The sequence below is a fragment of the Scyliorhinus canicula genome, chromosome 18 (assembly GCF_902713615.1).
Source record: "Scyliorhinus canicula chromosome 18, sScyCan1.1, whole genome shotgun sequence".
Taxonomy (NCBI): Eukaryota; Metazoa; Chordata; class Chondrichthyes; order Carcharhiniformes; family Scyliorhinidae; genus Scyliorhinus; species Scyliorhinus canicula.
Window position 1 is genome coordinate 34,103,212 of NC_052163.1, and position 15,475 is coordinate 34,118,686.

The window sequence follows — 15,475 nt, forward strand, 5'->3', positions numbered from 1 at the left end:
TTGCGCATCTTGTGTCCTATTTAAATAAAATGCTTCCATAAAATTAACTTTACTACTGCTAATTAGATTAGGAACATGAGTGACATTAAATATTGTAATTCCCATTTCCGAGATTAGCTGAATGGAAACTTCTCAATCAACGAGCTTCCCCCATGAGAAAAACGATCAAAATCACAGGCCTTGAAATTGTGTTGGGGGCTAATAGATATGATTGCCTTGTGCATTTGTCTGAAACACCTCTGTCTGCTATTTTAGTTGAGGCAAATGGGTTACCACTGTTACTAAAACAACAGAGTTAGGAACCTCAGATGGCCATTTGTATGTATTCAACAGCACGATTTTAAATTCACAGAGATTATCACCTCAATACAACAAGCTACTTCACAATCTGACACAAAGATATTCTTTCCATGGGCGACACATATGAATGACGTACACTCAGCGAGAGCATTTATGCATTTCAAACAGGTCAGAGATAAACATCCGCCCATCTTTGAGCTTTTATCACATTTATTTCATGTTTATGAATATTTGCCGTGGAATTCTTAGTGAGAACATGGCACAGACAAAGTTGCAGTTAGCTCATTGGAACCGTCAGTTTTGATCACTTCTTCCAAACATTTTTCCGCTCACGTTTTGTTCCAACAATTGATTGATTGTGCAAAGTATTTTGTTGCCACTCAGATTTATTCAGAGACTGGCATTTTTGACTGCTTCTAGGGCTGTTACTGTAAAATTGCAGGAATTGGGCATCAAATCACTCTGAACTTCATAAATTTTGGAATTTGTAAGATTTGTATGCCGCATCCAATCATTTGCCCTAGCGAAAGATATGTGCAGAAGACAAAGCAAATTTCGATGAACTGGATCCTTGAGGAACACAGTTGCATTTTTGCACTCAATCTAAAAAAATAAATGTTACCATTGGTCTCATCATGTTCTGTAACATTATGCATGTAACAAGTATAACAAAAATTGAATAGGAAGGACCTTCTAATTTACAGTTTCAATCCTTATATTAAAGTATCCGTCCATTAATTCCAGGATCGTTGATTCTTGATACAAATATCGATTCTGAATCACTGACCGTCACAGGAGTGGTCTGAAACACTATTTAAACTGAAGTTAAAAACAAGTTCACAAAGATCTCTCATTTGCATGCAACAAAGGCAAACACTTAAAGAAACGTAAAATGGTTCACAGCGTGGATATTGCCTGTTACTTTGCCCTTTCTTACAACAAAGTATGCTCTTGTGGGAATATTCTTGGAGGTTTTCCTCAGTTTCTTCAATACTTTGCTCGAAGGTGAAGCAGTGTGTCCATCATGTGGATTTTGTATCATGTGGAAGCACTGATGGACCTCTACATCATCTGGATAGTTGAATTTCTATTTTGCCCCCCCACACCAGTCTTCATGCCCATTCCGCTTGAAAGCTCACAAACACCCTTTACAGAGTGCCACTTGTTCCTTGCGGAAGTCCCGGCAGGGGCACAACCGTCTGTATTTTGGGTGATGGCCCGCGCAGCTGAACAGCAGGACCTGCTTCTGAAGGTAACAGTCCTGAGCGATTTCCTCAAAGGCGGGATAGAGATGGTTAGCTTCGGACTCAACACTGTCGCAGACAAACTTAAATCTATTGAGTTCAAAGCAACAACAAAAAACAATCTTCACGTTCAAGATTTTGACACCGGTCATGATAATTCATTTAAAAATCTATTTCATGTAGGCATAAGTGTTATTTTAAGCAAAATCACTGTTAATGTATCAAATATTCGATTTCCCATCTCATGACCAATGAGGGACATCTGAAGGGTGTTGACATTGCCAATAAAATAGAATAGTACCCACCAAAACAAAGTTCTGAAAATGATTTTGATCTTGGCACATTGGTTGACATGATAAAAATAGAATTAAAAAGTTAACATATTGAAATCTGCTGAACGCTGCATAATTAATTATTTACACTTATAAATATCTGCAATCTTAATGCACTCTTATTTCCAAATGTACGCCATGAATCTGGTGAAAGCAAATCTATTCTACTCAGATTTCCAGACGCTCCAGTAAGATTTTCCCTCAGGTCTTCATGCTAGCGATGTTTCCAGTGTTGGCTAGTGCGCCAAGCATCTGCCAATCGTATTACCAACCCAGCTCGGTTCTAGTACTCAGTCATTGGTCACTTCTCATCCACCTTTAGCACTTTGGTCCAGACACTGCATCTGATTTCTTTTTGTTTATTCCATTGTGTCAGCGGTGGCCCAGTTGGTCGTACATTTTACCTCTGAGTTACCAGATCTGGGTTCAAGTCTCCAAACCTTGAACATGAAACCAAGGTTGACGATCTGCCGCCGTACCAGAGGAGTGCTGCACTGGCAGAGGTGCCGTCTTTCAGGCGGATCATGAAGCTGAGGCCTCATCTGCTTGCTTAGGTGGATGCAAACGATCCCCCCATACCACCATTATAAAGAAAAGCCAGGGAGTTGTCCCAGGTATCCTGGCTAATATTTGCCCCTCAATTAACAGCACAAAGAGAAAAAAAATGTGGTCATTGTCACATTACTGATGTAGGAGTTTGCTGTGCACAAGTGCATCACTTTGACCTCCTCTTTCCCTCTTCTTTTCTCTTTAACCTCTCCAGCCTCTTCTCTCCTCGCCTCATGCCCCGTGTCATTTATCTCGTCTTGGGTGCTCCTCCCACCCCTCCAAATTCCTATTCCAAACCCTTTAACACACCTTAACCCACCTATTCACTAGCCATTTTCCCTTGCTGCTGGTTATCCAACATAACTATGAGGACTCCCATTCAAAAGTGCTTCGCTGGCTGTAAAGTGCTTTAAGATTCCAGCGGTTATGATAAGCCCTATATAAATACAAGTCTTTAAAAAAAATATACTTAGCTCTAAAGCCACTCAGCCTTTTAACACTCCAAGTACTGAACACCCTCAACCATTTTTCAAATACTCTTTACATTTCTCTCCAAAATATCCACAAAGCTCACATCCATCGATTGATTGCAAAGTCAATTTCCTTTCTTCTGTAGAAGGTGCAGATTCTTGCTGGGGTATAGTGCTATGGACAACAGCAGCCCCTTTGTACCTTACTCAGATCATCGAGAGGTTGACAGTGGGAGCAGACAGCAGGGAGTAGGACACTTGCCATCAAGAACAATTGGAAAGTGAGCAAGCCTAGCAACCAAGTAACACTTTCCTGCTTTCTGCCGCAGGGCACCAGAGATGGTGAGCAGCTGAAATGTAAGCCTTGGCTGTGATGAACTAACGCAGCCCAAACTGCAGATCAAGCCCCGGGTCTGTCTCACGTACTGTCATTGGGGATAAAACCGAAACAGACAAATATAGAAAAATAATTCACCTCTTTGGCATTTTTCATTTACTTTTATAAATCAATCCTAAACAGTGAGCATAAGTAAGAAGTCTTACAACACCAGGTTCAAGTCCAACAGGTTTGTTTCGAATTATTGACTTTCGGAGCGCAGCTCCTTCGTTAGGTGAGTGAAGACGTGGTTTCCAGAAACACATATATAGACAAAGTCAATCACGCAAGACGATACTTTGAATGTGAGTCTTTGCAGGTAATTAAGTCTTTATAGGTCCAAACGGAGAGGGGTAATCCCAGGTTAAAGAGGTGTGAATTGTCTCAAGCCAGGACAGTTGGTAGGATTTTGCAAGCCCTGGCCAGATGGTGGGGGGTGAATGTAACGCAACATGAATCCATGGTCCCGGTTGAGGCCGTACTCGTTTGCGGAACTTGGCGATTTTGCGTTGTCGCGGGTCCTGAAGGCTGCCTTGGAGAACGCTTACCCGAAGATCAGAGGCTGAATCGCCAGGCAGGCATGTTCCCTTCCAGTCGGGGAACATTTTAACAGTCAAGGGCATTCAGCCTCTGATCTTTGGGTAAGCGTTCTCCAAGGCGGCCTTCAGGATGCACGACAACGCAGAATCACCGAGCAGAAACTGATAGCCAAGTTCCGCACGTGAGTACGGCCTCAACCGGATTCATGTCGCATTAGATTCACGCCCCACCTTCTGGCCTGGACTTGCAAAATCCTACCAACTGTCCTGGCTTGAGACAATTCACACCTGTGATTACCCCTCTCTCCAGTCGCTCCGTTTGGACCTGTAAAGACTTAATTATCTGCAAAGACTCACATTAAAAATCTTGCATCATTGACTTTGTCTATATATGTGTTTCTGGAACCCACCTCTTCATTCACCTGAGGAAAGAGCTGCGCTCCGAAAGCTAGTGATTCGAAACAAACCTGTTGAACGTTAACCTGGTGTAAGACTTCTTACTGTGCCCACCCCAATCCAATACCGTCATCTCCACATCATAGTTAGCATCAGGTCGATGATGAAGTTTTCAGTGAAAAGCATTACTAATCTTAATTAATCAAAAATTCTAAATCTCAGACTTAATTAGTGGAAAAGGAAAAACAATCTTACTGCTCAAAGATGGCCTTATTGTTGACAAACTGGAAGAATGTTGGTTCACAGACGAGGTCATGCTCTTGACAGGCATCGGTACAAGATTGTGCGGTTGTTGATACTTGGAATTGCATCGAGCTTACGGGAGGCCAAGTGAGCAGCTTGGTCACATTTGGAGACCTGAAAAGCCCAGTGACATTTTGAGGAAACGGGAATAGGTTTGTGGCATTAGGTGAGGGTGGGAAATGCCCCACATCATTCTGAGGCCATGACAGAAATACTGTGTCACAGAGATCCTGTTAGAAGACAGAAGAAAAAGATGGCATGGGTACAAGTGTTTTCAGTTTGATACCTTTCACTTGAAAACTAAACTGGGCGTTAAGATGTAATCATAAAATTCTGCATTGGTGAGGACGGAGCTTGAGGTAGCAATACACATCTTGTCAAGGAAATGGAGGGACATTGTGCATCACATACAAAACACAAAAGGCAATATAAACATTGAAGTGATTCCATTATAAAGTCCTGTCATGTATATTATTATAAATCCCTTTGTAGGTTGTTTGTTGAATGATAGCGACAATGACTGATGCTGAAGCAACACTTTTTCCTCCGGTACTCACCCCTTCGAATAGCTTCTGGACTCACTCAGTCTCCCACTCTGAACATCAATTCAATGATGCTCCAAGCTGTCTGCACCCTTCCCTGTCAATTGTATCTCACTGTGGGAACTGCAATGATGTGACCATCAATTCACTAGAGACACGATTGGAAGTAAACTGTGGTTTTAATAGTCTTACAACTGAGCCTGCCTGCGACCAGAGGAACTGAGAGCAGGCTCACGGCTGCAGCACTTTATACTTCCGGTAGTGGGAGGGGCCATGGGCGGAGCCATGGGTGGAGCCAAGGGTGGAGCCCTGTACAAGCTCCTCATCTCCTCCTATGGGCAGAATCGCGCAACGGCTCACATACAGAGCCCACAAGGACATAATACAATGCAATGCAATACAGTGTGAATTACAATACAGTATGAATTCACCACATTCACCCCCTGTAAAAAAATCAAATCCGGCGGGAGTGACGGGTCTACAAGTTGAGCCGGTCCGGTGGCCGAGTTGTCCTTTGGGATCGGCGGAGCACCGGGGTTGCAGCCTCTTCGGGTGGCTGGGTGGTGACAATCAGTGTGGGTATGAGGGTGTACTCTGGGAGTGTTTCGGTCCGAGCTTCATTCCTGACCGGTGCTAGGGGCGACGGGGGACGCAGGAAACCTATAGGCGCGGGGGCGCCGAGCGTGGGCAGGGAACCTATAGGCGCGGGGGCGCAGGGCGTGGAGGGTTGGGTGGGGTGTAGTGTGAGGGGTACTTCGTCGGTAGTGGTGGTGGAGTTGAATCCTGCAGGCGCCAGGTCCCGGAGGGAAATGGTGTCCTGACAGCCGTCGGGGTATTCAATAAAGGCGTATTGGGGGTTCGAATGAAGCAGTAGCACTCTCTTTACTAGCGGGTCTGTTTTGTGTGTCCAGACGTGCTTCCGGAGGAGAACCGGGCCCGGTGTCCTCAACCAGGATGGGAGCGAAGCCCCCGTGGTAGTGCCCCTAGAGAAAACAAATAGTCGTTTGTGAGGGGTGTGGTTGGTGGCGGTGCATAAGAGAGACCTAATTGCATGGAGTGCGTCGGGGAGGACCTCCTGCCAATGGGAGGTTGGGAGATTCCTGGACCGGAGGGTCAGCAGGATGGTCTTCCAGGCCGTCGCGTTCTCCCTCTCCACCTGCCCGTTCCCCCTGGGGTTGCAGCTGGTAGTCCTGCTCGAGGCGATGCCCTTGCCGCGCAGGTACTGACGCAGCTCGTCGCTCATGAAGGACGAACCCCTGTCGCTGTGTACGTAGCTGGGGAAACCAAACAGGGTGAAGATACTGTGTAGGGCTCTGATAACCGTGTGTGAGGTCATATCGGGGCATGGGATGGCAAACGGGAAGCGGGAGAATTCATCGATGACGTTAAGAAAGGACACATTTCGATTGGTCGAGGGGAGTGGCCCTTTGCAATCGATGCTCAGGCGTTCAACGGGCCGGGAAGCCTTTACCAGGTGGGCCTTGTCTGGTCTATAGAAGTGCGGCTTGCACTCCGCGCAGATCGGGCAATCCCTGGTGATGGCTTTTACCTCCTCGGTGGAGAAAGGCAGATTTCGGGCTTTGACGTAGTGGGCGAGCCGGGTGACCCCTGGGTGGCAGAGGTCGTTGTGGATAGCCTTCAGGCGGTTGTCTTGCGCGCTGGTGCACGTGCCGCGGGACAGGGCATCTGGGGGCTCGTTGAGCTTCCCCGGTCGATATATGATATCGTAATTATAGGTGGAGAGTTCGATACTCCACCGCAAGATTTTATCGTTTAAAATTTTGCCCCTTTACGAGTTGTCAAACATGAAGGCAAGCGATCTTTGGTCGGTGATGAGGGTAAACCTCCTACCTACGAGGTAGTGCCTCCAGTGCCATACGGCTTCCACAATGGCTTGAGTTTCCTTTTCGACTGAGGAGTGTCGAAGTTCCGAAGCGGAGAGGGTTCGGGAGAAGAAGGCGACTGGTCTCCCTGCCTGATACAGAGTGGCGGCGAGAGCGATCTCTGAGGCGTCGCTCTCCACATGAAAGGGGACGGATTCATCCACCGCCCGCATGGCGGCTTTGGCGATGTCCTCCTTAATGCAGTTGAAGGCCTGGCGGGTCTCAGCTGACAGTGGGAAGAGTGTGGTCTTAAATAGTGGGCGGGCTTTGTCCGCATACTGGGGGACCCACTGGGCATAATAAGAGTAAAATCCCAGGCACCTCTTGAGGGCCCTGGGACAATGAGAGAGAGGGAGTTGTAAGAGGGGGCATACGGTCCGGGTCGGGGCCCAGGACACCATTATCCACGACATAGCCGAGGATGGCTAGTCTGGTAGTGCGGAAAACACATTTTTCCGTATTATAGGTGAGGTTGAGTTTCTGGGCGGTTTGGAGAAATCGGTGGAGATTGGCGTCGTGGTCCTGCTGATCATGGCCGCAGATGGTGACATTGTCCAAGTACGGAAACGTGACCCGCAGCCCGTACTGGTCCACCATTCGGTCCATTGTTCGTTGGAACACCGAGACCCCATTCGTGACGCCAAAGGGGACCCGGAGGAAATGGAAGAGGCGGCCATCTGCCTCGAACGCCGTGTAGTGGCGGTCCTCCGGGCGGATTAGAAGCTGGTGGTATGCAGACTTCAGATCCACCGTGGAGATTATGCGGTACTGGGCGATCTGATTAAACATGTCTGCAATTCTGGGGAGGGGGTACGCATCGAGGTGCGTGAACCGGTTAATGGTTTGGCTATAATCAACCACCATTCGGAACTTTTCCCCGGTCTTGACGACCACCACCTGAGCTCTCCAGGGGCTATTACTGGCCTCTATGACTCCCTCACGTAGGTGTCGCTGGACTTCGGCTCTGATAAATACCCTGTCCTGCTATACCGCTTGCTGCGAGTGGCTACGGGTTTGCAGTTAGCAGTGAGAGTAGCGAAGAGTGGAGAGGGGTCGAATTTTAGTGTCGCTAGACTGCAGAAGTGAGTGGAGGTAGGGGTCCGCCGAAGCTGAGTGTGAGGGTCTTGAGATTACATTGGAAATTGAGCCCGAGTAAGAGTGGGGCGCAGAGGTCGGGGAGTACGTACAGCTGGAAATTAGAGTAGCTGGCGCCCTGAATCATTAGGGTCGCGACGGTGCGCCCTTGTATGTGGACTGAGTGCGAGCCCGAGGCGAGGGAGATAGTTTGCCGTGCAGGGAAGATAGGGAGCGAACAGCGTCTTACCAGGTCAGGATGTACGAAGCTCTTGGTGCTCCCGGAGTCGAAGAGGCACGGTGTCCTGTACCCGTTGATTTTAACGGACATCATCGAGCTCTGGAGGTGCTTCGGACGCGACTGGTTCTACGTGACTGCGTTGAGTTGCGGGTAGTCGGTGGCTCGATCAGTTGTGCTGGAGTAGCCCTGTGATGACTGCCCGTGCTTCGGACGCGATTGGTCCAACGTGACTGCGTTGAGTTGCGGGTAGTCGGCGGCTCGATCAGCTGTGCTGGAGTGGCCCCGTGATGACTGTCCGCTGAGGTCGTAGTCGTCGAGGTTCGGTTTGGTTGATGGCCAAGATGGCGGCCCCGTTGATCGCACGTGGCGGGCGGCGAGGAAGATGGCTTCCACGATGGTGGCCCCCATGGATCGCACGTGGCGGGCAGCGACGAAGATGGCATCCACGATGGTGGCCCCCGTGGATCGCACGTGGCGGGCAGCGAGGAAGATGGCATTCAAGATGGTGGCCCCCATGACTCGCACGTGGCCGGCTGCGTGGAGGAGGATTGCCAAGATGGCGGCCCCCATGAGTCGCACATGTCGGGTGGAGGTGGAGTCGGCAGACAGGCTGCAGCATTACGGGGTCTGTGGGCCTGTGAGTTTGGGAGGCGAATGCTCTGGGCTGCGGGGGAGTAACAAAGTTTCGATTTTGCCAGGCATACTCTGGCATAGTGTCCTTTGCGACCGCAGCTGCTGCAGGTCGCGTTGCGGGCCGGGCAGTGCTGCCGTGGGTGTTGGGGCTGGCCACAAAAATGGCACGCTGACGCTCCATAGTGGGTGGGTGGCCGCGCGGCGCAGGCCTGGGACAGTCGCTGGTCAGGGGCCCACGATGGGGTTGCTTGGTCCGCGGGGAATGAGTTCAGACTGCGGAATGCGACCTACATAGTCGTAGCTAACTGTACCGTGTCCTCCAAGTTCTGGGCCCCTTTTTCAAGTAATCGTTGGCGCACATAGTTAGACCTGAGCCCTGCAACGTATACATCACGTACAACGAGTTCCATATGCTGGGAGGCTGTTACAGCCTGAAAATTGCAGTCCCGAGCAAGGGCTTTTAAATCGCGCAGAAAGTCGTCTACTGACTCTGCAGGGCGCTGGCAGCGGGTCATGAAAATGTGCCACGCGTAGACCTCATTAATCGGCCACACATACAATCGGTCGAGCATAGCCAGGGCCTCAGTATATGAGGTGGTACAATTGAGTTGCGTAGAGATACGATGGCTCACCCGTGCGTGCAGTAGGCTGAGTTTCTGCTCCTCTGTAGTCTCGGATGTGCTTGATTTAGCCAGGTAGGCCTTGAAACATCGAAACCAGTGTAGGAAGATTTCCTTCGCGTCTGCAGCCTGCGAGTCGAGTTCTAGTCGATCAAGTTTGAGGGCTGATTCCATAGTAGTTTTCTTCAAGTTTTCTAAGACTATTAAATTGATGTGACCATCAATTCACTAGAGACACGATTGGAAGTAAACTGTGGTTTTACTAGTCTTACAACTGAGCCTGCCTGTGACCAGAGGAACTGAGAGCAGGCTCATGGCTGCAGCACTTTATACTTCCGGTAGTGGGAGGGTCATGGGTGGTCCAAGGGTGGAGCCCTGTACAAGCTCCTCATCTCCCCCTATGGGCAGAACCACGCAACGGCTCACATACAGAGCCCACAAGGGCATAATACAATGCAATGCAATACAGTGTAAATTACAATACAGTATGAATTCACCACATGCAACATTAATGCTGGAATCCCCCTTATTGTCTCATCTCTATTTTTGTTTAATACCAGGACATATGTATCCTATTCACACCTACATAACTTGATTTTCCGATATCCATTTGTTTGTGTGTTTTGGCAGTCATCCCAGATCCTGAGCCCATCCCCTTGTCCTCTCCTTGCTTTCTTCTTTTCTCTTTCATCTCTCTAGCCCCTTCTTTCCTCTCCTCATGCCCTCTGTCATTTCTCTCCTCTTGGGTACTCCTCCCCCCAAATTCCTATTCCAAGCACTCCTCAACCTTCCTATTCGCCTGCTATGACTCCCTCTTGATTAATCCTGCAGCCTCCCTCGTGCCTCTCATGGCATTCTCCAAAGGGTCTATTGAGGCATTTGTTGTTGCATCCTTACAAGCTAAAATTCCCAAATCCCCCCCCACCTGATTTCCTGACTGAGATTCCTGTACATGCGGTACACCTGCTGGGGGTTAATTTTGCCGCTCTCCCACCTGTCCCACTCAGCCCTGCCAGTCGTGCAGACCCAGAGGTCTGTGCTAGAGGATTGATTATTGCCATCCTTCTCCTCATCTCCCTCCTGAATGTCTGTTCTCTTGTGAAGAAGTTTTTGACCTCCGTGAGCTTATGGTGGATGTCTACATTGACATCATGGTTTTGTTAGAAACTTAGGCTGGTGCTGATGACACCTTCCCATCCAATGAAGTCTCCGCTCCTGGCATTCCCTTCCATCAATTACCTTGCCATCTGCCTCTTATCACCAAGCAACATCCTCATGACTTTCCTCCTCTGAACTAATGACTTTGCGTCCTCAGTGACTTCAAACTGGGTCAGCTCATTATGTTCTCTTTCCTAAGTTCCCTGGGATCTTATTCTCCTTTATTTTCTCCTATATAAACTTCCTTACCCATCCTCCTTTCTTTTAAAAAAAAAAAATTTAGAGTACCCAATTCATTTTTCCAATTAAGGGGCAATTTAGCGTGTTCAATCCACCTACCTTGCACATCTTTGGGTTGTGGGGGCGAAACCCACGCAAACATGGGGAGAATGTGCAAACTCCACACAGACAGTGACCCAGAGCCAGGATTGAACCTGGGACCTCGGCGTCGTGAGACTACAGTGCTAACCCACTGAGCCACCGTGCTGCCCCCCATCCTCCTTTCTACTCCCACCATGTCATCTCTGATCACATCAATGTATCTTATATCTCCCCTCCCAATTTCACTTTACAGCTGCATTTACAAATTCCCAATGGTTCTGGTTTTTGGTCCTCAATGTACCATGGCACTTCTACAGTTACTGATATAACACTCTCCACCTGTGGCGTCCATGTCCCCAGTAAAACCAACCCTTGTTTTTTCCTCTGATATGGTCCACTTCTTTGCTCCCTTAAATCCAAGAGTTGCAGGCTTGAACTGGTTTAGTCATTCATCACCAGAAATGCACCACATAAAACGTTCCATTGAGACCTCATCTCCTCTGCCAAAACTGCTCGCTATTCCAGGGTCACCACAGAATGCAATCATAATTCACAGTTTCTCTTCTTTACAGACGGTCTTTTTTTTAAAATTTAGAGTACCCAATTATTTTTTCCAATTAAGGGGCAATTTAGCATAGCCAATTCACCAAACCTGCACATCTTTGGGTTGTGGGGGCGAAACCCACACAGACACGAGGAGAATGTGCACACTCCACATGGACAGTGATCCAGGGTCGGGATTCGAACCCAGGTCCTCAGCGCCGTAGGCAGCAATGCTAACCACTGTGCCACACAGACTGTCTTTTTTGACCTCTCTGCTCTCTATCATAAGCAAAGTGATGAAAGTGGTATAAAAACAGAAAGTGCTGGAAAAACTCAACAGGCCAGGCAGCACCTGCGGAAAGAAAAACAGAGCTAACTGTTACAGTACAACATGACTCTTCCGAAGGGTCGTTTTGAAGAAGAATCATATTGGACTGGAAAAGTTAACTTTCTTCATGATGTTCCTCTCTTCATGGATGCTCATCTGCAACAGAGAGAGGCCTTGACATTCAATGGATTACTACTGCTGAATCCCCACCATCTTGGGTTACCATTGATCGGAAAGTGAACTGGACACACCACATAAACATTGTTACTGTAAGAGAAGGCCAGGGCTGGGTATTCTGTGGCAAGTGGCATCTCCTGACTCCCCAAACCCTTTCCACGATCTACAAGACACAATTTAGGAACGTGATGGAATATTCTCCACATGCTTGGTTGAGTGCAGGATCAATAACACTCACGAAACTCAACACCATCCAGGACAAAGCAATCCGCATGATCGGCATCCCATCCACCACCTTAAAGATTCATTTCCTACACCACCTGTGCAGCATAGCTGCAGTGAGTATAACCTACAAGATGCATTGCAGCAACTCTCCAAGATTTATTCGCCAGATGCTCCCAAACCACTATCTCTATGGCCTAAAAGGACAAGGGTAGTAGACAATGGGAATGCCATCACCTACAAGTTTCCCTCCTAGTCACACACCATCCTGATTCAGAAATTGATCTCCATTCCAATTCATTGTCAAAATCCCTGAAAGCACTGCGGGTGTCCCTTCACGGACTGGAGATGTTTAGGAAGGCAGCTTACTACCACCTTCCCAGGTGCAATTAGGGATGGGCAATAAATGCTGGCTTGTTCCTTTATTTCACCCATCACCTCTGCTCTTGGCCTACATTGTCTTCCATCCTGCGAGGCCTTTAAAAAATAATAAGTCTTATTGTTGTTTTCAAATACCCCCCTTCCAATTTCTGTAACCTCAGCCAAAACTACAACCCTCCAAAATTTCTTGCCCCTTTTGTTCTGGGACGGGATTCTCCGTTTCTGAGGCTAATGTTAACGTCGGGGCAGAATTCGTGGACTTTCACAACAGTAAAACTGGCGCCGAACCTGGATCGATTCAGCGACTGTGGAGTTAGCTAGCACTAGCGCCATGTGGAACACAATCGATTCCATTGAAAAATGTTGCAGGATTCGCCGGGTCCGTGATTGGCACTCGGGAGGTTGACAAGCTGCAGCTGCATATACACATTACAATCCTCACACACACTCATCCCAGCCAACAAGATGGCACTGGTTGTGCTGGAGCACACACGTACAGCTGATGGGACGGCTGGGGTCAGAGGGCACCTAAGGGGGTGGCCTGGGAGGACACCTATTCCATCCATGGCCTTAAGTTCACAGTGGGCTGTTAGCGGCGGGCGCAGCTGCATGGCTGCCATGCTGGCTGCGGAGATGGTGTTCCATGCCCATCCACCCAGATCCCACAGACCACCTCCTGGCTACTCCCACTCCGGTCCTGGCAGAAGCCCCCCAGCCAGCAGCACAACTGTCAGCAAACTATGGCGATGCTGGGCACTTTCTGTATCCCCTTCTTCTCCCTCAGCAGCCACGATACCGGTTTCACAGTTTTTAAAAGCACAAGTGCCGTTGGGAACCCGGCCCATTGGAGATGGAGCATCGCGGAGGCACCGGAGAATACCGGGTTGGGCCTGCTAATGACATGCAAACGGTATTTACTGTACATACATTCTGGACCGCATTGATGCTGCTGTTGTGGTGACGGAGAAATTGCAATTTGGCGTCAAATCTGCGGCCGCCGCGATTTTGGATTCGCAATCTATTCTCTGCCCAATCGCGTTTCGCGATTTCGTCGTCAGCTAATGGAGAATCCGGCCCCTGATCTCTGACAGAATTGTCTGTCCAGTATTGGCTATCTATTCACTCCCTAAACCTACAAGATACACTAAGATTTTAATAAGCTGGCATAATTTTTCTCCTAGTGTGGCTTGGTGTCAAATCTTGTGCAATAACACTTCTGTGAAGCACATTGGGACATTTTATTATGCTAAAGGTGCTGCATGAATGCAAATGGTTGTTGCTGCATCTGTTGTTAATCAGGTTTACCATTCTTATTGATTTCAGGGAACAGGTAACTTTTCACAAATTACTTCACCCGTCACTTTATATTTTCCTGCAATGCTTTTAAAATTAAATTTATTGAATTTTCTCTGCAATTGAACGTACACAATCAGTATAAAACCCATGACCTGTCCAATGTGATATATGTTTCAACATCTGTAAAATTTATTGCCTATCAGCCTGAGTGGTGTTTCCAGAGGGAGATTCAAACTTGGATCAGCTGAATCCAGTCATGGCTTCAGAAAGTTGCAGGTTACTCCGCTTACACGAGACAGATGTCACTCTTATACAAATGCTATTTTCCAAATCGAAAGGAAGGTGGTGCTCTATTTCATGGAACAACCTGTCGTCCGGGAATTGGAGTCTGCCAGGTTTTTAGCTCCAGGCATTCTAACACCTTCTGATGCTTCTGCCATTTTTCAATGCATTGAACAAAGCATCTGTGCTGAATCCAAATATAGATGTAGGTTATGGGTGTCACAGAAGACATTTGACTCTGCGTTAAGTAAAGCAGTGGAACCTTGTTTGGAGAAATTATTTAGAACATAAATATCCATTTTGTGCAATTTTCCAATAGAAAAGTAAAGGATGAAGGACAAGCACCCGAACAATATGATACAGTTTTATTTCCCTTGGGCTGTATGACAAAGAAGCAGAACTTAAAGGAGAAGACAAGTTTGAAGCGGGGAGCTGGGGGGAGTTTCTTTTGTACAACATTCTTCCCCCCCCTCCCCATTTTATGCAAAACAATATGCTCACCAAATTTCATTTGACATTTTGGTAAGAGAAGTGCATTGGGGAGTCGCTCCAGAGACATGACGCAGTGGTTGACTGCCAGCCTATGTCACATGCATGCACCCGCCTCGCAGTCATATTAAGAACTGCATTATCAGAGGCCTACAGCAATTGGCATCTTTGCCCTTTCTGAAGGGAAGTGTGTGGGCATGGACGGGAAGTGGGTGGGGGAGGGTTAAGGGGTGGGGGAAGGTTAAGGAGGGCTGAAAAAGCAAGTCAGCAATGGTGGGAGCTATATACGCACATTTACATATGCTTGTTTTTTTTCCTTGAAGGATTTTGAAGAAATCGAATATCACAATTATTTTTCTCTTGCATAATCTGCGATGTGTTCCAGAAATTTCTCGTGATATTTTGAACACTAGCAAATGCTTATAAAAATTCCTTCCTTTGTAATTTCTAGTTCAAGGTGTTAGGCAAAGTACTTTTTGCATGCTAAGCATTTTACTTGTGTGGAGAAAACCTTCCCATTATTATACACTGGGCTGCGTGTAAGCTGAAAACAAAGCCACTGGCAGGACTAGAAGAAGACAGCACTTGATAAAATAACATGAGATGAGTGACCTGCCAGGAAAGAGAGAAAACTTGATTGACAGACCTGATGTTGGATGTAAGCATGGACACGCTCCAGCATCCCTTCACAAGTAAATTCATATGGAAGGTAAGGTTCAACCTAATGAGCATAAAATAATATATTACAAATACAAACAATGGGATGAATAATATTT

General features: G+C 47.6%; 1 protein-coding gene across 3 annotated transcripts in view; it reads right to left on the reverse strand.

Moving 5' to 3' along the window:
- Positions 1-476: 476 nt before the first annotated feature.
- Positions 477-15,475, reverse strand: part of LOC119953757 (alpha-1,6-mannosylglycoprotein 6-beta-N-acetylglucosaminyltransferase B-like) — a 1,231,367-nt gene continuing 1,216,368 nt past the window's right edge. For all 3 annotated transcript variants that reach the window (XM_038778343.1, XM_038778342.1, XM_038778344.1), the window contains 3 exons: positions 15,346-15,420; positions 4,462-4,739; positions 477-1,634 (listed from right to left, as the gene is read on the reverse strand). In XM_038778343.1, the coding sequence (XP_038634271.1) occupies positions 1,436-1,634; positions 4,462-4,739; positions 15,346-15,420 (552 nt within the window). In that variant the 3' untranslated portion in view covers positions 477-1,435. The remainder of the gene's footprint in view (positions 1,635-4,461; positions 4,740-15,345; positions 15,421-15,475) is intronic.